The sequence below is a fragment of the Danio aesculapii genome, chromosome 18 (assembly GCF_903798145.1).
Source record: "Danio aesculapii chromosome 18, fDanAes4.1, whole genome shotgun sequence".
Lineage (NCBI taxonomy): Eukaryota > Metazoa > Chordata > Actinopteri > Cypriniformes > Danionidae > Danio > Danio aesculapii.
Genome location: NC_079452.1, coordinates 22368288 through 22393287, shown reverse-complemented (window position 1 = coordinate 22393287; position 25000 = coordinate 22368288). Strand labels below are relative to the sequence as shown.

Below are 25000 nucleotides of genomic sequence, written 5' to 3'. Positions count from 1 at the left end.
ACACACACACACACACACACACACACACACACATACACACACACACAGGCCACAGAGAATGGGGTTAATCTGAAACACTGCACACACTCACACAGTGCAGTGACCGAAGGGAACGTCCTTTATTTGAAACACACACACACATACTCACACACTCACACACAGGACACTGGCTTACATAACTCTACATCAGCTGCAGGACATCTATATGGTGTTTTTTAGATTTACATTACAGACACTCCATTCAAACTCAGCACATAATAGAAACGATAGGTGTGTTGGAGGAAATCCCCATGTCAAAGTGTGCCCAAAGCAAACACTATATCACACACACACACACACACACACACACACACACACACACACACACACACACACACACACACACACACAGTATTAATACTTGCTCAAAGACTCATAAAAGGTCTGCTTGTGTGTATGTATATTCATGATTCAGTTTCTCATTGACTGCATGTAGTGTATTTTGAGTGTTATAGTTAATAAATGGTTATCAATTATTATTATTATGTTGATTTATAGTATGTAAATGTCACGTTTGAAGCGTGTGTCCTGTATTTTGTCTGTTGTGTGTTCAGGTATAAGGATGTGATCGAGGTTTGTCAGCTCGGGCCTGATATGGACACTCTTCCTCAAGGAGATCAGACCGTGATTGGAGAGCGGGTACGTCATTTGGTATGAATCTGAGCAAACACACATTCTGCTCTATACTGTGTGCGTGTTTGACAGTGTGTGAGATTCAGCAGTGTGTGTGTGTGCAGGGCATCATCCTCTCCGGTGGTCAGCGGCAGCGCATCAGTGTTGCCAGAGCTCTTTACCAGCAAACTAATGTGGTTTTCCTGGTAAGACATCATTTTACACACTCTCTGAACACACACACACACACACGCACACACACACACACACACACACGCACACACACGCACACACACGCACACACACAGATTCTACATACAGTATTTAAAGGGTTAGTTCACCCTAAAATGACGATTCTGTTATTAATTACTCACCCTCATGTTGACAGCGTTTTGATTGGCCAGATTGCCTGTCAATCAAACAGAATAGTAAACAATTTAATGGTTAAACTCCACAGTTCAGCACTACACACTTCAGAGTGTTTATAATGTGCTTTAGCAGTACATTTCTAACTTTTATATTGCGTTGAGAAATGTTTCTCAGATTTTTCTTTATTTTCTTGATAGCCCCACCCTAAAGGACTGATAGCCCCACCCTAAAGGACTGATAGCCCCACCCTAAAAGACTGAAAGCTCCACCCTAAAGGACTGATAGCTCCACCCTAAAGGACTGATAGTTTCACCCTAAAGGACTGATAGTTTCACCCTAAAGGACTGATAGCTCCACCCTAAAAGACTGAAAGCTCCACCCTAAAGGACTGATAGCCCCACCCTAAAGGACTGATAGCCCCACCCTAAAAGACTGATAGCCCCACCCTAAAAGACTGAAAGCTCCACCCTAAAGGACTGATAGCTCCACCCTAAAGGACTGATAGTTTCACCCTAAAGGACTGATAGTTTCACCCTAAAGGACTGATAGCCCCACCCTAAAGGACTGATAGCCCCACCCTAAAGGACTGATAGCCCCACCCTAAAGGACTGATAGCCCCACCCTAAAAGACTGATAGCTCCACCCTAAAAGACTGAAAGCTCCACCCTAAAGGACTGATAGCCCCACCCTAAAGGACTGATAGCCCCACCCTAAAGGACTGATAGCCCCACCCTAAAAGACTGATAGCCCCACCCTAAAAGACTGAAAGCTCCACCCTAAAGGACTGATAGTTTCACCATAAAGGACTGATAGCCCCACCCTAAAGGACTGATAGCCCCACCCTAAAGGACTGATAGCCCCACCCTAAAAGACTGATAGGTCCACCCTAAAAGACTGAAAGCTCCACCCTAAAGGACTGATAGCCCCACCCTAAAGGACTGATAGCCCCACCCTAAAAGACTGATAGCCCCACCCTAAAAGACTGAAAGCTCCACCCTAAAGGACTGATAGCTCCACCCTAAAGGACTGATAGTTTCACCCTAAAGGACTGATAGTTTCACCCTAAAGGACTGATAGCCCCACCCTAAAGGACTGATAGCCCCACCCTAAAGGACTGATAGCCCCACCCTAAAAGACTGATAGCTCCACCCTAAAAGACTGAAAGCTCCACCCTAAAGGACTGATAGCCCCACCCTAAAGGACTGATAGCCCCACCCTAAAGGACTGATAGCCCCACCCTAAAAGACTGATAGCCCCACCCTAAAAGACTGAAAGCTCCACCCTAAAGGACTGATAGCTCCACCCTAAAGGACTGATAGTTTCACCCTAAAGGACTGATAGTTTCACCCTAAAGGACTGATAGCCCCACCCTAAAGGACTGATAGCCCCACCCTAAAGGACTGATAGCCCCACCCTAAAAGACTGATAGCCCCACCCTAAAAGACTGAAAGCTCCACCCTAAAGGACTGATAGCCCCACCCTAAAGGACTGATAGCCCCACCCTAAAGGACTGATAGCCCCACCCTAAAAGACTGATAGCCCCACCCTAAAAGACTGAAAGCTCCACCCTAAAGGACTGATAGTTTCACCATAAAGGACTGATAGCCCCACCCTAAAGGACTGATAGCCCCACCCTAAAGGACTGATAGCCCCACCCTAAAAGACTGATAGCTCCACCCTAAAAGACTGAAAGCTCCACCCTAAAGGACTGATAGCCCCACCCTAAAGGACTGATAGCCCCACCCTAAAGGACTGATAGCCCCACCCTAAAGGACTGATAGCCCCACCCTAAAGGACTGATAGCCCCACCCTAAAAGACTGATAGCTCCACCCTAAAAGACTGAAAGCTCCACCCTAAAGGACTGATAGCCCCACCCTAAAGGACTGATAGCCCCACCCTAAAAGACTGAAAGCTCCACCCTAAAGGACTGATAGTTTCACCCTAAAGGACTGATAGCCCCACCCTAAAGGACTGATATCCCTGCCCTAATTGACCAATAGCTCTGCCCTAAATGACTGATAGCCCCACCCTAAATGACTGATAGCCCTGCCCTAAATTACTAATAGCCCCTCCCAAAATAAATAATAGCACCGCCCTTAAGGACCGATAGCCCCGCCTTGAAGGACTGATAGTCCCACCCTAATTGACTGATTGCACCACCCTAAAGAACTGAAAGCCCCACCCTAAATAACCGATAACCCCACCCTAAATGACCGATAGCCCTGCCCTAAATGACTGACAACCCCTCCCAAAATGAATAATAGCACCGCCCTAAATGACTGATAGCCCATCCCCGAATGACTGATAAGCTTGCCTTCAATTTCTTCTATCCCCACCCTAAATTGCTGACAGCTAACATTATGACTAATAGCCCCGCCACAAATGACAAATAGCCCCGTCTCAAAAGCCTGATAGCCCTGCCTAAAATGATAGATTGCCCCGGCCTAAATGACTGATAGCCCCACCCTCAAGGACTGATAGCACTGCCCTGAATGACTGATAGGCCCGCCTTCAATTACTTCTAGCTCCACCCTAAATGGCTGACAGCTCCACCCTAAATGGCTGACAGCTAAAATGATCTACTTGGATTACTGAGTTGATTAAAATGACTCATAGCTCCGCCCAAAAGACCTTCCATGTGACTATAGAAGTGAAGAAAGTCGTAATAATGAATTTCTACAAAATAATGAAATGCACAGACACATCATTTATAACAAGCACATATAAAAATACAGCGTCAATTTAGATTTCATGCCAACTTGTCGAGGTTTGTAGTCATTTCGGGTGTCTGACAGAGCCTATAAAGCCCTATGAGTGGCTGTGTGTCCAGCATACTAGTGAAAATGTGTATGTGTGTTTGTGTCTCCAGGATGACCCGTTCTCGGCTCTGGATATCCACCTGAGCGATCACCTCATGCATGAAGGCATCCTGAAGTTCCTGCGTCAGGAGAAGAGGAGCGTGGTGCTGGTCACACACAAACTACAGTATTTACCACACGCAGACTGGGTAAAACACACTTCAGTATTATCAGCTTTCAGCAGCTGTGTGTCCATCCACCTATTATTATGCGCATTTTGGTTTATCACATTAAAAGTCTGAACTGATGGAAAGTGTTCATCAGTGTTTTCAGTGTGTGTGTGTGTGTGTGTGTGTGTGTGTGTGTGTGTGTGTGTGTTGCTCTGTAGATTATAGCCATGCGAGATGGGACGGTACAAACTCAGGGGACCCTGAAGGACATCCAGTGTGCAGAACCGGAGCTGTTTGAGCAGTGGAGAACCCTGATGAACAGACAGGACAAAGTAGGAAGAGCTTTCTTTATATGACATGCAAAATGACATTGATTTATTTGATTGTATATTTATTTAACTTATTTAACATTTGTATTATTTATAAAATCCTTTAATATAATGTTCTTCTATTATAGAAACATATCTGCAGTTTTGTTGTTTTTCTGTCCGTAGGAGAACTCGACCGAGCTGAAGCGAAAGAGTTTCAGACGAGCGATGATGTACTCCAGAGATACTGTGGCCACCGATGATGAAGACGAAGGTAAAAACACTCCTGCTGAAATCTGTGCTTCTATATCCATCATCAGTACACCTGGACACATAAATCATTACTATAATGATTTTCCTATTAATGAATTCAAATATCAATATTATGCATATTTAATATTTTAAGATATTTTGTCTTCCAAAATATATAACTTTTTATTAATTATTCTACTAAACAGAGATATTATAGTGCTTCCACCAAAACATAACATAATATAATATACTTCTGAAATAAATAATCAAACAAATACACAAATAAATAAATGCATACATGCATACATAAATAAATAAATAAATAAATAAATAAATGCATATATGCATAAATAAATAAATGTATACATGCATAAATAAATAAATGCATACACGGATAAATAAATAAATAAATGTATACATGCATAAATAAATAAATAAATGAATGAATGAATGAATGAATGAATAAATAAATAAATAAATAAATAAATGCATACATGCATAAATAAATAAATAAATAAATAAATGCATACATGCATAAACAAATAATTAAATAAATAAATAAATAAATTAAAATAAATACATAAATGAATGCATACATGCATAAATAAATAAATAAATAAATAAATAAATGCATACATGCATAAATAAATAAATAAATAAATAAATAAATAAATAAAATGCATACATAAATAAATACATAAATGCATACATGCATAAATGAATAATGCACTCAATATTTACTTTTCAATTATTTGTTTTAAATATAATTTAAATTAGATATTTTTTCTCTCTAATTTATTCATTTCTCAAAAGTAAATAAATATCTAAAAAATAATGTGTTTAATTATATTTTTTAAATCTTCATTGCAATTATAATTTTCATAAATAAATTGATTAATACATAATTCAAAATATAAATACATAAATACATTATTTAATTATATATACATATATTTTTATATAATTTGAATTATATATTTTTTTCTCTCCAATTCATTCACTTTTCAAAATTAAATAAATATCTAAAAAATAATGTTTAATACTATTTTTAAAATCGTCACAATATATATTCATAATATAAGTATATATACATTGAACAATTTTGATAAATAAAAAAATACAATATATTTATAAATACATAAACTGAAATGAAAAAATAATAAACATTTTAAAAATGTTTAAAAAAAAGTTTAAAAACATTTCTTTACTCATAAAAATGCTTCTGGGATGTGATATATGATGCTCTGATGTTTTTGTCTCCACATTTGTGTTGTTTCTCCGCTCTGGACATTTGGGAAATAAGCAGCAGCTGATGGTGCTGTTAGTGAAGTGAAAGGTCTGCTCTCAATAGCATGAATCTTTGAGTTTGCTCAGATGAATAGCATGCAGCCCGAGGATATTAATATACTGCACCATTAATACAGCATTCATAGAGTTACATAACACTATACAATACACAGCATCCACTACACTGCCCTGAGCTAAAATTATAACATCAGGTATTCTGCATGTGCTGGTGAAGAATTCAGAGTGCTTCACATCCTCCAGGAACGCAAAGACATGCTGGTGTTATCACATTAGTGATAATTAATTAGCATATCCAGTGCAAAGGCTTTATTTTCATGCATGTGATAAAACACTTCAATTCTGATTCAGTCCAGAAGCTTCAAACGCATGAAGAAATATCTGAACCTTCTCCTTTTTCATTCATTCATTCATTCTTGCATGAGCGCATTAGCATCCATTACTGTACTTATTCAGCATGTGTGTATTTACTAAGGTGTGTGCCTAATATTTTAGTTCAGTTCAAGGTTATTGTAGGTTAAATGAGTTTTTTTATGCTATTTTTAAATTTGCTGTGCTTTTCAGTTTAGTATTAGTATGTTTCATTGATGTTTTGGTTAAGTTTTTATTTTGTGAACTTATTTCTGTTTAGGTTTTATATAGTTAGTTTCAGTTTTAGTGATTTTAGTTCATTAGAGTGAGTCTCTGGTAAACAACCCACTGATTCAGTTGATCTGTTCAGAACGAATCTTCAGTAAACAACTCACTGATTCAATTGATCTGTTCAGAATGAATCTCCAGTAAACAACTCACTGATTCAATTGATCAGTTCAGGGTGAGCCTCCCGTAAACAACTCACTGATTCAATTGATCTGTTCAGAATGAATCTTCAGTAAACAACTCACCGATTCAATTGATCAGTTTAGGGTGAGTCTCCGGTAAACAATTCACTGATTCAATTGATCAGTTTAGGGTGAGTCCCCAGTAAACAACTCACCGATTCAAATGATTCCATTCAGAGTGAGTCTTAACTAAACAACTCACCGATAAAAATGATCTATTCAGAGTGAGTAATCAGTAAACAACTCAGTGACTCAAATGATCTGTTCAGAGTGAGTCTTCATTAAACAACTCACTGATTCAAATGATCTGTTCAGAGTGAGTCTCCAGTAAACAACTCACTGATTCAAATGATCCATTCAGAGTGAGTCTTCAGTAAACAATTCACTGATTCAAATGATTTGTTCAGAGTGAGTCTCCAGTAAACAACTCAATGATTCAAATGATCCATTCAGAGTGAGTCTCCAGTAAACAACTCACTGATTCAAATGATTCATTCAGTGTGAGTCTCCAGTAAACAACTCACTGATTCAAATGATTCATTCAGAGTGAGTCTCCAGTAAACAACTCACTGATTCAAATGATTCATTCAGAGTGAGTCTTCAGTAAACAACTCACTGATTCAAATGATTAAATCAGAGTGAGTCTTCAGTAAACAACTCACTGATTCAAATTTTTCATTCAGAGTGAGTCTCAAGTAAATGGATGTGTGGTTGTGTTTTTTCAGACAGCTCCACCAGCACAGATGAGGACAGCCTGGGGGCAGAGCTGCGTCACAGGACCACCATTCCCTGGAGCTCCTTCGCCACGTATCTGAAAGCGGCCGGTTTGTTTCTGCTGCCGCTGCTCATTGTTTCTCAGCTCGCGAAACACTCGCTGATGGTCGGCATCGACTTCTGGCTTGCGCACTGGACATCAGACGTCATCGCAGCACAGAGCGAGAGCGCAGAGAGAAACTGCACATTCACTAAGGTCAGATAGAAGGTCAAAAACAGCTTCAATACATTATGAAAAGTTGTGGAAATCTTTCATAGTTTTATAAGGGCTAGTTCACACAAAAATGATTTACTAATTTTTACTCGAATTACTCGACCTCAAAGCATCTTAGGTGTATATGACATGTCGTGTACAACAAAATGTACCATATTTCAGATTTGCAGAAATTTAGATAGCTCACTCTAGTGGATTTGCCATCTGAACCATACAATAAAAGTACCGCAAGTAACATATATCAGATTCATAAAAATGTAGACAGCGCCCTCTAGTGGATTTGCCACCTGAAATGTACAAAAAAAAGTTGCGTAAGTAGCATATTTCAGATTCGCTAAACTGTAGACAGCGCCCTCTAGTGGATTGGTCATCTGAAATGTACAATAAACAAACCCTGAGTAAAGTATTTCAGATTTGCAAGTGTAGACAGCGCCATCTGGTGGATTTGTCATCTGAAACATATAATAAACAAACCCTAAGTAAAGCATTTAAGATTTGCAAAAAGTTGTAGACAGCACCCTTTAGAGGATTCGTCATCTGAAATATATAACAAATTGCACCATAAGTAACTTAATTCAGATGTGTAAAAATGTAGACTAGTGAATCTCTCATGTAAAACGTACAATAAATGAACCCTAAGTAATGTATATCAAATTCGCAAAATTGTAGACAGCATCATCTAGTGGAATTGCCATCTGAAATGTACAATAAACAATCCCTAAGTAGTGTATTTCAGATTCGCAAAAACGTAGACAGCACCCTCTAGAGGATTCACCATCTGAAATGTACAGTGAACAATCCCCAAGTAACATATATATTAATTTCACAAAGGTGTAGACAACGCCCTCTAGTGGATTTGCCATCTGAAATGTACAATAAACAAACCCTAAGTAACAAATATACTAATTTCACAAAATTGTAGACAGCGCCCTCTAGTGGATTTGCCATCTAAAATGTTCAATAAACAAACCCTAAGTAGCATATTTCAGATTCACAAAAATGTAGACAGCGCCCTCTAGAGGATTCACCATCTGAAATGTACAACAAAATGTACCGTAACAATTCAGATTTGCAAACTTGTCGACAGCGCCCTCTAGTGAATTTGTTATCTGAAACATACAAGAAATGAACCCTAGGTAACATATATCAAATTCAGGTGTAGACAGCGCCCTCTAGTAGATTTTTCATCAGAAACTTACAATAAACGTACCCTAAGTAACGCATTTCAGATTTGCAAAATTGTAGACAGCGCCCTCTAGTGGATTTGACATCAGAAATGTTCAATAAACAAACCCTAAAGTAGCGTATTTCAGGCTCCTTCGAGCTCTACCGATTAATAAATGAGGACACCCCAAAAAGAGGTTTTTACAGATTTTGTCAGGTTTTACTCGCATTTGGGTACGAATTTGTCCCCAAAATATGATCAAGTAGACACACACACACACACACACACACACACACACACACACACACACACACACACACACACACACACACACACACACTGCTGTCGGGTCTCGAGGGTGTGAACGCAGATGTTTGAGCATTTCTGGATCTCCCAGCAGACCGTCTGTCCACTAAAACACGGTTTACAGTCCCAGCTGAATAACTTGTTATTCTGGTAAAAGTGTCTTCATATCTTCACAGAATCGATTTCATAATAGAACAATTCTCTGGAAACCTTTCTGCAAAAGTACATTGAAGTTTAAACTAAAAAAGAGTGCTTAAATCATATTATGGAAGCTGTATAATAAAAAAAAACCACACATTTTAATCCCATTTCAGAAATAATAAATGAACATTATTATTTATCTGACAGTGGGTTAAATAAAATAGTATTTTTTTCAAACTAAAAACTAAATTATTTAGCTTAGCTCACTGACAAAATGTACTATATTTCAGATCCCAAAACTGCACCAGCGCCCTCTACTGGATTCATCATCTGAAATGTACAAAAATTGTACCCTACATAACATATTTCATGTTCGCAAAAATGTAGACAGCGCCCTCTAGTGGATTCGTCAGTCAAAATGTTCAAATAATTAATCCTAAGTAACATTTCTGATTCACAAAAATATAGACAGCGCCCTCTACTGAATACGTCATCTGAAATGAACAACAAAAACGTACCTTAAGTCCCGTATTTCAGGTTCACAAAAATGTAGACAGCGCCCTCTAGTGGATTTGTCATCTGAAACATGCAACAAAATGCACAAAATGTCATCTCAAATGTACAATAAACATAGCATAAATAACAAATTTCTATTCTGAAAACTGTAGACAGCACCATCTAGTGGATTTCTCATCTCAAACATGCAATAAACAAACCCTAAGTAATGTATATCAAATTGCCAAAGGTGTAGACAGCGCCCTCTAGTGGATTTGCCATCTGAAATGTTCAATAAACAAACCCTTTGTAACATATTTCAGATTCGCAAACATGTAGACAGCGCCCTCTAGAGAACTCATCATTTGAAATGTACAACAAAAACGCACCTTTTAAGTAATGTATTTGATGTTCCCAAAAATGTAGACAGCGCCCTCTAGTGGATTTGTCATCTGAAACGTGCAACAAAATACACAAAATGTATTTTATGTTTTGCAATAATATGAGTCTGGGTTGCATTGTTTGCTATGAATAAACAGCAGGAGACTGTCTAACAATATTTACCACACTTACACGGCATCTTTGATAGGCTATTAGTAGAGTGCTTGTCTGAATTGCGTTTCACTTATCTTTCTCAGGACTGTGTGTTCAGCCACTCGTGGTATCTGCAGGTCTTCTGTGTGTTGTGTGCTTTGGGCATCATTTTGTGTCTCGTCACATCTCTGGCGGTCGAATGGACGGGTTTACGAGTGGCCAAAGAGCTTCACTGCAGCCTCCTGCGCAACATCGTCCTCGCACCAATGAGGTCTGTGTGATATGCTATCAACATTAACTTTAACAATACTATTATGCAAAACTCACTTCTATAAGGGGTTTGTGTGTCAGCAGTGTGTGAATATCTCCAGCCTCTACTGATTAAACATGAATGAATTGTGTTTGTTCTAATCAGACTTGATGAATGAAACACTTTGATTGACATTCTCTCTTTGTACGTGTCATCAGAGGGGGAAAGCCCCGCCCACTAGTGTCCATCTCTCCATCTCATTAGCATAAACAGCAGCCCTGAGTGAGAAGCAGCCGTCTGTCCATTAGCCATTAGAGTGTTTGAGCTGCTGAAGATAATATTAGCATAGACTAAGAGGATTATAGATGTGGAGTTTTAGATGAAGCACAAATGAACAGCGACAGGAGTCTGCTATTTTCAGCTCAAACTTCACACACACATAGTCTAGAGACATCAGAGACATAGTTTACATCATGTAAAAAGGGGCATATAATTGGTTGCCTTCAAAGTCCACATGAGCCAGTAGTTGCTGAGACTTTTATTTCATTATGTTGATATACTTTAATCTGAAATGGAATATTGAGTAGGGGGCGGGGCTTTCTTTGTGCACATCATTCCCTCATGGCAAACTGTAAGTGGGCGTAGTCAAAATATAGTGGGTGGAGCCTCAAACTGACAAACATTTCAATGTGTGCTAGCAAAATGAACATTGTAATTTTTGATTTCACATGGACTTTAAAAACTGAACGCACAAACTCTTCTGTGATCTCCACCAGATTGTTTGAGACGACTCCACTGGGGAACATTCTGAACCGATTCTCAACGGACACCAACACTATTGATCAGGTAGTGTAAAAAACAGCTTTGACTGAAATGTTGGACAATGGACATAAAACATCACAATCTTCACACTGATATAACAGTTCCTGTAACAGTAACATTGAATAAAAACAGTCATTTTAAAACATTCACTTCGAATGAAATACATTTAAAAAGCAATATTAGTTTTGTGTTGTCTACAGAACAAACCACTGTTATACAATGAATTGCCTAATTACCCTATCTTTACCCTAATTAACCTAGTTAAGCCTTTAAGCTGAATACTAGTGTCTTGAAGAATATCTAGTCTAATATTATGTGCTGTCATCATGACAAAGATTAAAGAAATCAGTTATTAGAGATGAGTTATTAACACTATTATGATTAGAAATGTGTTGAAGAAAACCTTTGTTAAACAGAAACTGGGTGAAAAAAAAATACTGATATACAGAGCTAATAATTCTGACTTCAACCGCACAAAGAAAATTCATATAAATACCACGTTCCATACCTATTACATAGTTCTGATCTGGGAAGCTAAGTGAGATTTGAATTAATAAACCTGGTATATTTATCATTAAATGTGTGTGTGTGTGTGTGTGTGTGTGCGTGTGTGTGCGTGTGTGTGATTTCAGCATATTCCGGTGACCATGGAGTGTCTGAGCCGCTCGACTCTGCTGTGTGTGTCAGCTGTGGGCGTGATCTCATACGTCACACCAGTGTTTCTGATTGCTCTGCTGCCGCTCACCGTCGCCTGCTACTTCATCCAGAAATACTTCAGGGTGGCGTCCAGGTCAGTCGCATTATATAAAGCAGAATCGGAAAAAAGGTTCATGTTGCTTAACCACTGAGACTATAGCAAGCCAACTAACCAACCATTCAATCAACCAACCAACCAACCAACCAACCAACCAACCGTTCAACTATCCATCCATCCATCCATCCAACCAACCAACCAACCATCCATCCATCCATCCATCCAACCAACCAACCAACCATCCATCCAACCAACCAATCAACCAACCATCCATCCACCCAACCATCCATCCATCCATCCATCCATGCAACCATCCAACCAACCATCCAACCAACCAACCAACCAACCAACCATCCGTCCAACCATCCAACCATCCAACCAACCAACCAACCAAATAACCAACCATCTGTCCAACCAACCAACTAACCAACCAAGCAACCGTCCAACCATCCGTCCAACCATCCGTTTAACTAATCAACCAACCAACCAACCAACCATCCAACCAACCATCCAACCGTCCGACCATCCGTCCAATTGTCCAACCAACCATCCGTCCAACCAACCAACCGTCCGACCATCCGTCCAACCAACCAACCAACCAACCAACCAACTAACCAACCAACCAAGCATCTGTCCAATCATCCGTTTAACTAAACCAACCAACCAACCATCCAACCGTCCGACCATCCGTCCAACCGTCCAACCAACCATCCGTCCAACCAACCGACCGTCCGACCATCCGTCCAACCAACCAACCAACCAACCAACCAACCAACCAACCAACCGTCCAACTGTTTAACCAACCATCCGTCCAACCTTCCATCTAACCATCCGTCCAATCAACCAACCATCCAACCAAACATCCGTCTAACCATCCATCTAACCATCCGTCCAACCAACCAACCAACCAACCAAACATCCGTGCAACCATCTAGATCATAATCATTCAACGTTCATAATGCTTTACCGTTGAGTTTTTAGTAAACTGTTTGGTACAACGCTGCCAAACATGGTAATATTGGTAACATCTTAAAAATTGTTTTAAAGCACTATCTGGTGCATTATCTTGGATTTAATCGATATCAGTTATTCTGCCATTTCACGTGTGTGTGTGTGTGTGTGTGTGTGTGTGTGTTGTAGAGATCTGCAGCAGCTGGAGGACAGCACTGAGATGCCACTTCTGTCTCATTACTCACAGACCATTGAGGGCCTCACAACCATCAGAGCCTTCAGGTAACACACACACACAATTAATGAATTCATTTTACTATATATATATATGAAATATATATTAAAATATATTTAAAATATATATGAAATATACAGCAGAGCCTTCAGGCAACACACAGCAGTCCAGAATATTTTTTAAATACTTTACAGATCTATTCTTGTTTTCTTTCCTTTTTTGAATGTATTTTATAATTATTTGTTCATTATTCATGTATTGGACAATGCTTTGGCAATCCTAAACAAGTCATGCCAATAAAGCCTAAATAATCATTTGAGAGATAAAGAGAGAGATAATTGTCTGTCCACTGATTTCACTGTGTTTTCAGACACGAGCAGAGGTTTAAAAAGAAACTGCTGGAATACACCGATGCCAATAACATCTCCTCCCTCTTCCTGACGGCGGCCAATCGCTGGCTAGAGGTCCGCATGGTAATTAAAGCATGACATCTACATTATAATAGATTTAGAAATGTGTTTTTTCTATATATATATATATATATATATATATATATATATATATATACAGTGGAAGTCAGAATTATCAGCCCATCCTGAATTATTATATGATGAGACATTATTATATTGAAGTATGAGTTTCAGCATTGTAATGATTGTGTGTGTGCTGGTTGTGTTTCAGGAGTACATCGGTGCGCTGGTGGTGCTGATTGCAGCCGTGGCTTCAATAACCAATGCTCTGTACCGTCAGCTCTCAGCTGGACTGGTTGGACTGGGACTGACATACGCTCTCATGGTAAAAACCTCACATGGACATGCACGCATACACATACTCATTCATTTTCATCCTTTATTTATCAGGGATCACTACAGTGGAATGAACCTCCAACTACTCCAGCATATGTTTTACACAGCAGATGCCCTTTCAGCTGCAACCCAGTACTGGAAAACACCCATACACACTCATTCACACACACACACACGCACACGCACGCACGCACGCACGCACGCACACACACACACACACACACACACACACTACGGCCAGTTTAGTTCATCAGTTCCCAAGAACACAGAAATGCCAACTGACCCAGTCAGGACCTGAACCAATGACCTTCTTGCTGTCAGTGATAATCACTGAGCCACTATGCCACCACACACATAAACATACACATATACACACACATACACACACACACACAATGATTGTCATAGTGACAGTCTGTGCTCCTGCAGGTCTCCAACTACCTGAACTGGATCGTGAGGAATCTGGCAGACATGGAGGTGCAGCTGGGGTGTGTGAAGAGAGTCAGCGGCCTGATACACACTCAGCCGGAGAGTTACGACAACATCATGAGTGAGAAACACAGACACACACACACACACTCTCTGCACATATTCAGAAATTAATGTGTAAAATGAAGTGTGTGTGTGTGTGTGTGTGTGTGTGTGTGTGTGTGTGTGTTTTCAGCTCCCGCTCAGGTTCCTGCAGGATGGCCAAAGTATGGTGAGATCCAGATCAAGAATCTGAGCGTTCGCTATGACAGCAGCCTGAAACCAGTGCTGAAACACGTCAGTGCTCACATCAGACCTGGACAGAAGGTCAGGACACACACACACACACACACACACACACACACACACACACACATATATATATATATATATATATATATATATATATATATATATATACATACACACTCACTGGCCGCTTTATTAGGTACACCTCTCCAACTGCTCGTTAACGCAAATTTCTAATCAGCCAATCACATGGCAGCAGCTCAATGCATTTAGGCATGTAGACATGATCAAGACGATCTGCTGCAGATCAAAGCGAGCATCAGAATGGGGAAGAAAGGGGATTTAAGTGACTTTGAACGTGGCATGGTTGTTGGTGCCAGACGGGCTGCTCTGAGTATTTCAGAAACTGCTGATCTACTGGGATTTTCACGCACAACCATCTCTAGGGTTTACAGAGAATGGTCCGACAAAGAGGAAATATCCAGTGTGCGGCAGTTCTGTGGACGGAAATGCCTTGTTGATGCCAGAGGTCAGAGGAGAATGGCCAGACTGGTTCCAGCTGATAGAAAGGCAACAGTAACTCAAATAAGCACTCGTTGAGGTCTGCAGAAGAGCATCTCTGAACACACAACATGTCCAACCTTGAGGCGGATGGGCTACAGCAGCAGAAGACCACACCGGGTGCTGCTCCTGTCAGCTAAGAACAGGAAACTGAGGCTACAATTCACACAGGCTCACCAAAACTGGACAATAGAAGATTGGAGAAACGTTGCCTGGTCTGATGAGTCTCCATTTCTGCTGCCACATTCGGATGCTCGGCTCAGAATTTGGCCTCAACAACATGAAAGCATGGATCCATCCTGCCTTTATCAGCGGTTCAGGCTGGTGGTGGTGGTGTAATGGTGTGGGGGAGATTTTCTTGGCACACTTTGGGTCCATTAGTACCAATTGAGCATGGTGTCAACACCACAGCCTACCTGAGTATTGTTGCTGACCATGTCCATCCCTTTATGAGCACAGTGTCTCCATCTTCTGATGGCTACTTCCAGCAGGATAACACACCATGTTATAAAGCACAATTTCAATCCAATAGAGCACCTTTGGGATGTGGTGGAATGGGAGATTGGCATCATGGATGTGCAGCCGACAAATCTGCAGCAACTGCGTGATGCTATCATGTAAATATGGAGCAAAATCTCTAAGGGATATTTCCAGCACCTTGTTGAATCTACACCATGAAGGATTAAGGCAGTTTTGAAGGCAAAAGGGGTCCAACCTTGTACTAGTAATGTGTACCTAATAAAGTGGCCGGTTAGGGTGTATATATGTAGTAGTTGCATATTTACAGATGTTTTGTGACCCTAGGCAAGATTACTATCCTTCCAACTTCTTTTCTGCCTCAAATGAAGAATCAAATAGATGTTTGTTTACCGTAAGCGGGGCCTTTACACTGCTTATCTGTGCGTATTCTCCTTCAGGTGGGCATCTGTGGGCGGACGGGCAGCGGTAAATCCTCCTTCTCTCTGGCTCTCTTCAGGATGGTGGACACGTTTGAGGGTAAGAGCAGTGTCAGATACCTCCATCCTGAGCTCTCGACGCGAGAATGTGTGTGTAATATATGACTTCTGTTCTCTTACAGGACAGATCAGCATCGATGGCATCGACATCTCAAAGCTTCCCCTGCAGACCCTCCGATCAAAGTTCTCCATCATCCTGCAGGACCCCATACTGTTCAGTGGGACCATCCGGTGAGGACTTGCACACTGATTCCTTTACTAAAGTCAGGTCTCATTTAAAAAGGAAGTACATTTCCTTCACGAAACATCGGAGTTTATATTCCAGAATTAGATCATGGCAGACTACAGTAGTCTTCAGGTCTAGCTTATCTGTCATTGCTCTCTACACTGCAGGTTTAATCTGGATCCAGAGAGAAAGGCCACTGATGAAATGCTGTGGGAGGCTCTGGAGATCGCTCAGCTGATGCCGGTTGTTAAAGCTCTACCTGGAGGACTCGGTGACTTCACTAGTTTTAATTCTCCCCCGTGGTTTACACTTAGTTTACAACATCATGCCATTTATACACAGACTGTACACTTACTTGAATGTTGCTGAACGAACACAGATGCAGTGGTGACTGAAGGAGGAGAGAACTTCAGTCAGGGTCAGCGGCAGCTCTTCTGTCTCGCTCGGGCCTTTGCGAGGAAGAGCAGCATCCTCATCATGGATGAAGCCACGGCCTCCATCGACATGGCAACGGTGAGGAAAACAGCTCATTTACATACATTACAATATTCAAATATATGACCCTGGACCACAGGAGCAGCCATGAGCAGTGTTGGGGAGAGCTACTTTTGAAAGTGATGCATTACAACAGTGGTTCAAACGGTGGGACAGCTTCCTTCTAGTGGTACGCAGAAGAATCGCTGCATAATAAAATAAACACACTTTTAACCCTTTGATGCGTACGATAACACGGAGACTCGTGATCAGACAGCATTGGCTGTTCCCTGAAGCGTAGATATGCACTAAAGCAGCCCTTCTGCAGACCAGTGCTGTTGTGTCTGCATTTCAGTTACTGCAAACTCAGGAATCTCCCCATGCTGCATCATTGGTAAAATAATGATCACAGATGTGTTAAAAGTGTGCTCGTAGTAGTGTAAAATAATCAATAGTATCTGGATGCAGCCTTTATGATGCAAGCTGAGATTGCATCACTTAGCGATGCAATGTCAGACACAATGCACTCAAATGGAGCGAGTGATGTCACTGTGAGGGGTAGGGTTAGGTGAGCCATTCAAAAGCATTGGATGCAGCTCAGATTGCACTGCACAGAGTCTGCAGCCAGACCCCTCTCAAAATAATGCGTGGTTTCGATACATACAGTTATTTGTTTTATAAAGCAGCGTGGCTTTCAGTTTAGTTTGTTACCTCAGATTTAAACTATCGGCGGGAGACACAGAACAAAGACCATGCTTGAAGCCATGCTTGAAGCGTAGAGGTAGAATAGAATTAAAGTTAATCTCCATGTGCACAGACGGAGGAACTGTACCCGAGTCTGCTTGAAAACAGTGGTCGGTGCGCCATTAAGGAGAACTTCACAGTTCACTTAAGATCTCATTTGCACCGAATCACAGAAATACTGGACATATGTATTGGTCAAGCACTGTATATATGCATTTAATCACTCGATTTTCTGACACATATAGGCCTACTGTAAATGATGTGCAGCAGATCTAATCTCTAATATTTCCTAATCATAGTAAAATACAAGATAATGTTTAGATTTCAAAGATATACAAATATGTCATATGTACATGCAATTCATATTTCAAAATGTATAAATAATTGTGTGTGTGTATATATATATATATAGTTATTTATTTAACCCAATGGTTGAGTTAAACATATTTGGTGCTTTGTTGGGTTATTTTTAACCTTCATTAGATTATTAATTAATAACTCAACTAGGTGAGTTAAATATTTGGTGCTTTGTTGGGTTATTTTAAACCTTCTTCTGGTTATTTATTTAATAACTCAACCAGCTGGGTTAAAAATGAGAATTTTAACAGTCAACTGATTTAACTGACACAAAACAGCTGTATTAATATGTTAATAATGTTGTTTTTGCATTATAAAGTTTATTTAAGCTATAACACAATAATATTGTTGTTATTTTTTATCAAATTACCTCTCTGTGTCGTGTTTTTATATCCGTTTAACCATCCAAGACCATCTTTTAGAAGCGTTTGGATGTGGTTAAACTGTATTGTACACTGTGGACACTGCAGCTGCTGGACAGTCTCTACAGCACACAGAGCTCCATATTCTGCTCCATCAACACATGCTTTCCTGCTTGCACAGTTTAACCATAACTATATATATATATATATATATATATATATATATATATATGACATTTAGCCTATTCTTATCAGGTCCAAGCAACATTTCTAAGTTTTTTACTCTTCCGTGTAATGCATTTCACCTGACAGTGGACATAAGTGTCAATGCTTGGAAATTGAGATTGATGCATTGATTCAAAGCTGAATAAATAACCTTTGCATTGGTATGTTAGATTATGACACCATTTAGAAGATATTTAACTATATGAAATCTGAAATCTGAGTGTTGACAAAATAAAAGTACTGGGAACATGGCTTTTTAATGTGTCCCAATGAAGATTTCTGCAGGAGTGCTGATGAAGACTGCTGATGATTCCACACTCATTAAAATATAGCATATTAAAGGCATAATATTTTAAGACATATTAAAATTAGCCTTTGTTTGTTGTGAATACATGCCCTCTGGTGGAGAAAACTGCATACTACACCTTTAAGATTCTACCATGTAAACAGAAAAATGAACTGCACACTCTTTTGTAAAAAACATGTATATGGTGAATTAATGAAGACAAAGTGTATGTTGATTTGAAATTCTGAAGGGATTATTGGATTATTACTTTATATGTGCCATTAAAAGACCGTTCACACAAAAATTTTAATTTACTCAATATTTACTGTCAAGTTCATCCAAACATTTACTGTTTGAGTTGCTTCTGTTGGACACAATAAAGCAAAAATCCTGTGACCACTGACTTCCAGAGTAGGAAAACAAATACTATGGAAGTCAATGCTTACAGATTTCCAGCATTCTTCAAACTATCTTCTTTTGTGTTCAACAGAAGAAAGCAACTCATAAAGCTTTGAAACAAGTGAGGAAATGATGACAAAATGTACATCTTTGGGTCAACTAAGCTTTTAATTCATCTATGTACTATTGCATGTACATACATTTATTCTGGATCTCACTGTCGTTTTCTCTGTTCCTGAAGGAGAGTATCCTGCAGAAAGTGGTCATGACGGCGTTTGCAGACCGGACCGTGGTCACTATAGCTGTGAGTTCACAATACAACACAACAGTCACTAAATCTTCTGACAGACAAAAACAAAGAAGAAAAAATCAGTGTTCACATTAATAAAGCTATTGGGGAGATTCAATTCAGATCATCATCATCATCATACAATTTATTATTATTATTTTTGCAAAGTACAAGTTTACATCTTCCAATATTTTGATCAATTTGTGTTAAGCAAGTGTTATGCCTCACAATTCAGACTTTTTCCTCACGCTTATTATTTTTTAATCTTAAAGTTAAGATATGGAATATAGAAAATAAAGATGTTCATTGATAGTTCAAATAAAGCATGAATTTTTATAATACATTGTTATATGTATAGATGTTGAGCTATAATAAATGCTGTTCAAGTGTCATTCATGTTAGTAAATATAGATTAACTAATGAAAACAATGTAAAGTGTGACCAATTTTTATTTAGATGATATATACACACACACACATACATATATAAGTACGTGTATATATATACATATATATGTACTCACAGACACACACATATATACATAAATATATATATATATACATATACATATATATATACATATACATATATATATATATATATATATATATATATATATATATATATATATATATATATATATATATATATATATATATATATATATATATATATATTTATGTATATATGTGTGAGTCTGTGAGTTTACATCTTACAATTCTGAAATTATATGTATTTGTTGCGTGTGTGTCGGACAGCATCGTGTTCACACTATCCTGGGCTCAGACGTGGTGATCGTGATGAAACATGGTGGAATAATCGAGTATGATGAACCGGACGTCCTGCTGGAGCAGAAGGACAGTGTGTTTTCTGCATTTGTGCGAGCAGACAAATAAAAACAGCACATTGTACATTTGGAATGCTTGAAGCTGTATATGCTTTGTATAATAACTGTATATATTGTACAATAAAGTAAATAGAGAAGGTGCTGAAAGTGACTGACTGGCTGATGGATTTCTATTGGTGGATTTCATGTGAGTGTCTGTTGATCCCGCCCTTGTGCCTGTAAACACCAATCAGAGAACAGATGTCAAACGAGTACATTAGTGCCCGCCCTTTTTAGTGATTAGTGACCCTTTTAGGCTTTGATACTAATCGTGGTGTTTTGGTGACTGTCGCTTTTAATTCAAATGAGATTGTGCTCTTTTCAGAAGAGGGCGGAGTTATAAATGCCTGTGTGTCAGCATAACGGCAGACTCAATACTCGAATGGTGACCGGCTGCTTCTCACTCAAGACTGCTGTTTATCCTAATGAGGGAGAGATGGTCCCTAGTGGGCGGGGCTTTCCCCCTCTGATGACATCATACAAAGGGAAAATGTCAATCAAAGTGTTTCTGCAGACATTTTTTATCGGTTCTGATTATAAACAAATTGATTCATCTTTACCATTAGAGGCTGGAGATATTCACACACTGCTGACACACAACTGGGTTTAAACCTCTTATAGAAGTCAGTTTTGCATAATAGGTGCCCTTTAACAGATGTTTAACACATGGAAAATATTTGAAAAATATTTAATATTTTTCGCCTTTAACTGTATAAAGATTATAATAAAAACTTTACAGCATCTGTGGAAAAAAACAAGATGTGTTACACTGCCAACAAAAAAACAGCAAAAAGTTGCAGAGCCAACATGGCCGCCTAAACCGGCCTCATCTACAGCGGTTAACATGCTAATACCAAGCGGCAATCTCCCGCTCTCCCTCGTGAAGTCAATACGGAAGTAACTGAAACTGCAATTCATCGACTGGCCTTTGGGGGGGCTCCAGAACTCACTCCAGATGCTCACTGACTGCAATGCTAAATTGGCCAATTTTGCAGCTGATAAAAACATGTTTACAGCCTGGTACAACAGATGGTTTTGGTTTATACAACTAAAATTACCCTTCATGACAACTGTGAGGTAGTTTTTCATAACTCATCCGTTTTGTTTATATTAAATTATATTAAGTCTGCATAATTAAGGGCGTGGCCACTTGAGTGACAGCTAGGTTTAGCTGCTCGCTGTCTCGTTACCTCAGCTGATTCCGGCTGATTAGCCACTGAACTTGGCATATTCATCATATTTTTGTGTTGTTTTATGTGGCTTTACACAGTCAGTTGCCTTTTGGAATTATTTCCTATAATTATCAGATGATATGGGATGCTGTGTGCACTTAATTGTGCTCACAAACCATTCAAATGGCCTCCATTTCTCAGAAGAGTGAAATTATATACTTCTATACCATCTCTATAAATGCATTGGTCTTATTTAAGATAATTTATCATTTATTTTTTCTTTAGACCTGTAAAACACTCCAGAATCTGACAGATTGATTATCTGTAGGCTCTAGAACAGTCATCTGAAGCGTTGTCATACAGTGTTATGCCTGGATTTCATCAATAGTCTTGCATTTACTAACACACACTATATATCTGAAGTGTTTGGAAGTCATTCGCATTTTCCTCCTGTAGAAAAACACCATAGGAACAATGCTTAGTGGCTCAAAGTATTACAACAGTGTTTTTAAAGACTAAACACTTTATTGATATAGTGTACAGCCAAGCACATGTGGTCAGAACACAAACGAGTCGCAGGTAATGAAGTATTAAGCGTTTTTTCCAAAGAGAAGCCCGTCTGTAGCTCCACTAATGCTCCGCCTCTTTGCCCTTGTTTAGTAACGCCCATTCGGTGCGATGACGCGTGAATAAAATGGTGATGGTTGGCCACGCCTACTTGTAGTTCATTCGCGCTCTTCGCAAACCTATAAGTGAGGTCACAGATACTACTCTCATATGATGTACAGTCGCTAGCTAATATATACATGGAGGGCTGTGTTTTAGAATGGCATTGCTTTATGATGAATAAAGTAACACAGAGAGGCCTGTGGGTGAGCAGGTATAAAAGCTGTAAGACCTTACACTAGCTGTAAAAGAACAACACACATTAAACTGCCAGCAAACAGTGAAGAATGAAGCCAAATACGATAACGTTAGTGACTTTTAAATATTTTATTAGGTTATAATTTTGCAGAGCTTAAAATATTAAATCGCTTTTAACTTAAAGTATTCTTAAAATACATAAAACAAAAAGCCAGAACTGAGGAGCCCTGAAAAAAGTCAACTAAAACAAACAAAATCAACAGAACAGAAGAAGAAGAAGAGAGAAACATGAAGAAATAAATTAAATAAAAAGCAAAAGGTCCGATCTTCTCACCAAGAGGTCACGGAGCTGCAGTGATGACGATGATGATGATGATGAAGAACTCAAACAGCCGGCGCTCTTTTCTCAGTCGCTCCCAGATAATAATAATCTCTGCCATCCATACATAGACTAAAGTGTACATTCTTTTCCGTTCAACGAATCGTCTTTTCAGAATGACGCTAGACATGATTACAACCCAAACGCGGGACGTCCAGAGCCCGGATCAACAGCAGACAACACCAATGTCTTTGTCATTTTCAGAGAGAGAGAGAAAAACAGATGCGGAGCCAGACTCTGGAGCCAACATGGCCGCCTAAACTGGCCTCCTCTACAGTGGTTAACATGCTAATACGCAACATGTACATGGAGGGCCGTTCTTTTTAGCTATATGATGAATAAGTGACACCAAGAGGCCTGTGGGTGAGCAGGTAGCATTGACGGCTCTCTCAGTTCCTGAGTGCAAAAGCCTTGAACACACACACACACACACACACACACACACACGCGCACACACACACACACACACACTTTTACGCACACACACACACACATATATATATATATATATATATATATATATATATATATATATATATTTGCATGCATACGTGAACACACATACACGTGCTCATGAACATATATATGTGTACACGAACACATGCGCGCACGCAAACATATATATATATATGTATACACACACATGTGAACACATATGTGCACACGAACAGATACACGTGCACGGGAACATACATATACACGCACACAGTCACATGTACGCGCACGCGGACACATTCGCGCACATGAACATATATATATGCGTATGCGAACACATACATGCACACGAACACATATATGTGCATGTGAATACACACACACACACATATATATATATATATATATATATATATATATATATATATATATATATATATATATATATATATATATATATATATATGTGTGTGTGTGTGTATATATATCACATATATATGTGCACACTAACACATACATGTGCACAACACATATACACACACATATATATATACATATATATATATATATATATATATATATATATATATATGCGCAAGCGAACACATACGTGTGCGAACAAATACATACACACACGCAGACCCACACACATATATGCATATATACACTCACACATATATATGCATGTGAATATATATATATATATATACACACACACACACATGCATGCACACATATATACATGCGCGCACACATATATATACACACACGCACACAGGCATTTATTGCGCGCACACGCACGCACGCACGCACACACACCCTTTTACCCTATAAAAAATAAAAAGAATCCTTGATACCGACCCTTATGAAACCAAGAGAGGAGGGGAAAGTGCTGCTCGAATGCGTCGCCAAATTAGCCACAAAGAAAAACGTGAAAACAGGAGGAATTAGAAGACGACTCTTGGTGAAAGGGCCAACACGAGCTCTTCCAGCGCTCCTTTACTGGGTTCTAATGACATGTTTGTGTAAGGGTGAGGGTTGGGGGGGTTTGGGACGCTGTAGTTCGTCTGAACCCGGGGGTCAGCTGTGCGTTCGGGCCCCGGGGCCTCATCTCTCCGTCACGTGGTTCTGTGGCGGCAGAGGTGTGCACAGCGCCTCCGTCAGGTCGTCCATTATTGAGGTCTCCTTGGGGTCCATCAGATTGAATTCCCTTATAAAAACTATGAAATGCGTGTAGAGTGTGTTTAGGTGTCCGTGCAGGTCCATGGCCACCGTCTCCTTATAGTGCGACCAGTAGATGTGAGCCAGAACGTGGAAGAGATACCTGCAGATCTTCTTCACCAGAGAGTCGAAGGTGTTGGGGAACTCCTTACCTGCAGGTTACACACAGGGCTTGTGTCATTACAGTGCTTCCACAAGACTTTTGAAGACCATTACCAATGAAATTTTAGACTCCTACAGGACTACATGCTAAAGAATTTTTACTTGCCTCAACATAAAATTATAATTATTTATTTTTTAGAAACATATTTTAAACAATGTGGCA

General features: G+C 39.4%; 2 protein-coding genes across 7 annotated transcripts in view; one reads left to right on the top strand and one right to left on the bottom strand.

Moving 5' to 3' along the window:
- Positions 1 to 20706, top strand: part of abcc8b (ATP-binding cassette, sub-family C (CFTR/MRP), member 8b) — a 45776-nt gene extending 25070 nt beyond the window's left edge. The window contains exons 21-41 of one of the 3 annotated variants that reach the window (XM_056478769.1): positions 594 to 678; positions 777 to 857; positions 3891 to 4028; positions 4208 to 4321; positions 4484 to 4571; positions 5856 to 5885; positions 7401 to 7645; positions 10409 to 10575; positions 11331 to 11400; positions 12009 to 12166; positions 13271 to 13363; positions 13687 to 13789; positions 13998 to 14111; positions 14552 to 14672; positions 14787 to 14917; positions 16318 to 16396; positions 16479 to 16587; positions 16750 to 16853; positions 16962 to 17095; positions 19671 to 19733; positions 20477 to 20706. In XM_056478769.1, coding sequence (XP_056334744.1) covers positions 594 to 678; positions 777 to 857; positions 3891 to 4028; positions 4208 to 4321; positions 4484 to 4571; positions 5856 to 5885; positions 7401 to 7645; positions 10409 to 10575; positions 11331 to 11400; positions 12009 to 12166; positions 13271 to 13363; positions 13687 to 13789; positions 13998 to 14111; positions 14552 to 14672; positions 14787 to 14917; positions 16318 to 16396; positions 16479 to 16587; positions 16750 to 16853; positions 16962 to 17095; positions 19671 to 19733; positions 20477 to 20614 — 2365 coding nt within the window. In that variant the 3' untranslated portion in view covers positions 20615 to 20706. Of the gene's footprint in view, positions 1 to 593; positions 691 to 776; positions 858 to 3890; positions 4029 to 4207; positions 4322 to 4483; positions 4572 to 5855; positions 5886 to 7400; positions 7646 to 10408; positions 10576 to 11330; positions 11401 to 12008; positions 12167 to 13270; positions 13364 to 13686; positions 13790 to 13997; positions 14112 to 14551; positions 14673 to 14786; positions 14918 to 16317; positions 16397 to 16478; positions 16588 to 16749; positions 16854 to 16961; positions 17096 to 19670; positions 19734 to 20476 lie in introns of all 3 variants that reach the window. The other 2 variants (XM_056478768.1, XM_056478770.1) reach the window with 2 other exon arrangements.
- A 3435-nt stretch (positions 20707 to 24141) lies between these two features.
- mob2b (MOB kinase activator 2b) overlaps positions 24142 to 25000 on the bottom strand; it is a 62596-nt gene continuing 61737 nt past the window's right edge. For all 4 annotated transcript variants that reach the window (XM_056478666.1, XM_056478667.1, XM_056478668.1 and 1 more), the window contains exon 5: positions 24142 to 24827. In XM_056478666.1, coding sequence (XP_056334641.1) covers positions 24562 to 24827 — 266 coding nt within the window. In that variant the 3' untranslated portion in view covers positions 24142 to 24561. The remainder of the gene's footprint in view (positions 24828 to 25000) is intronic.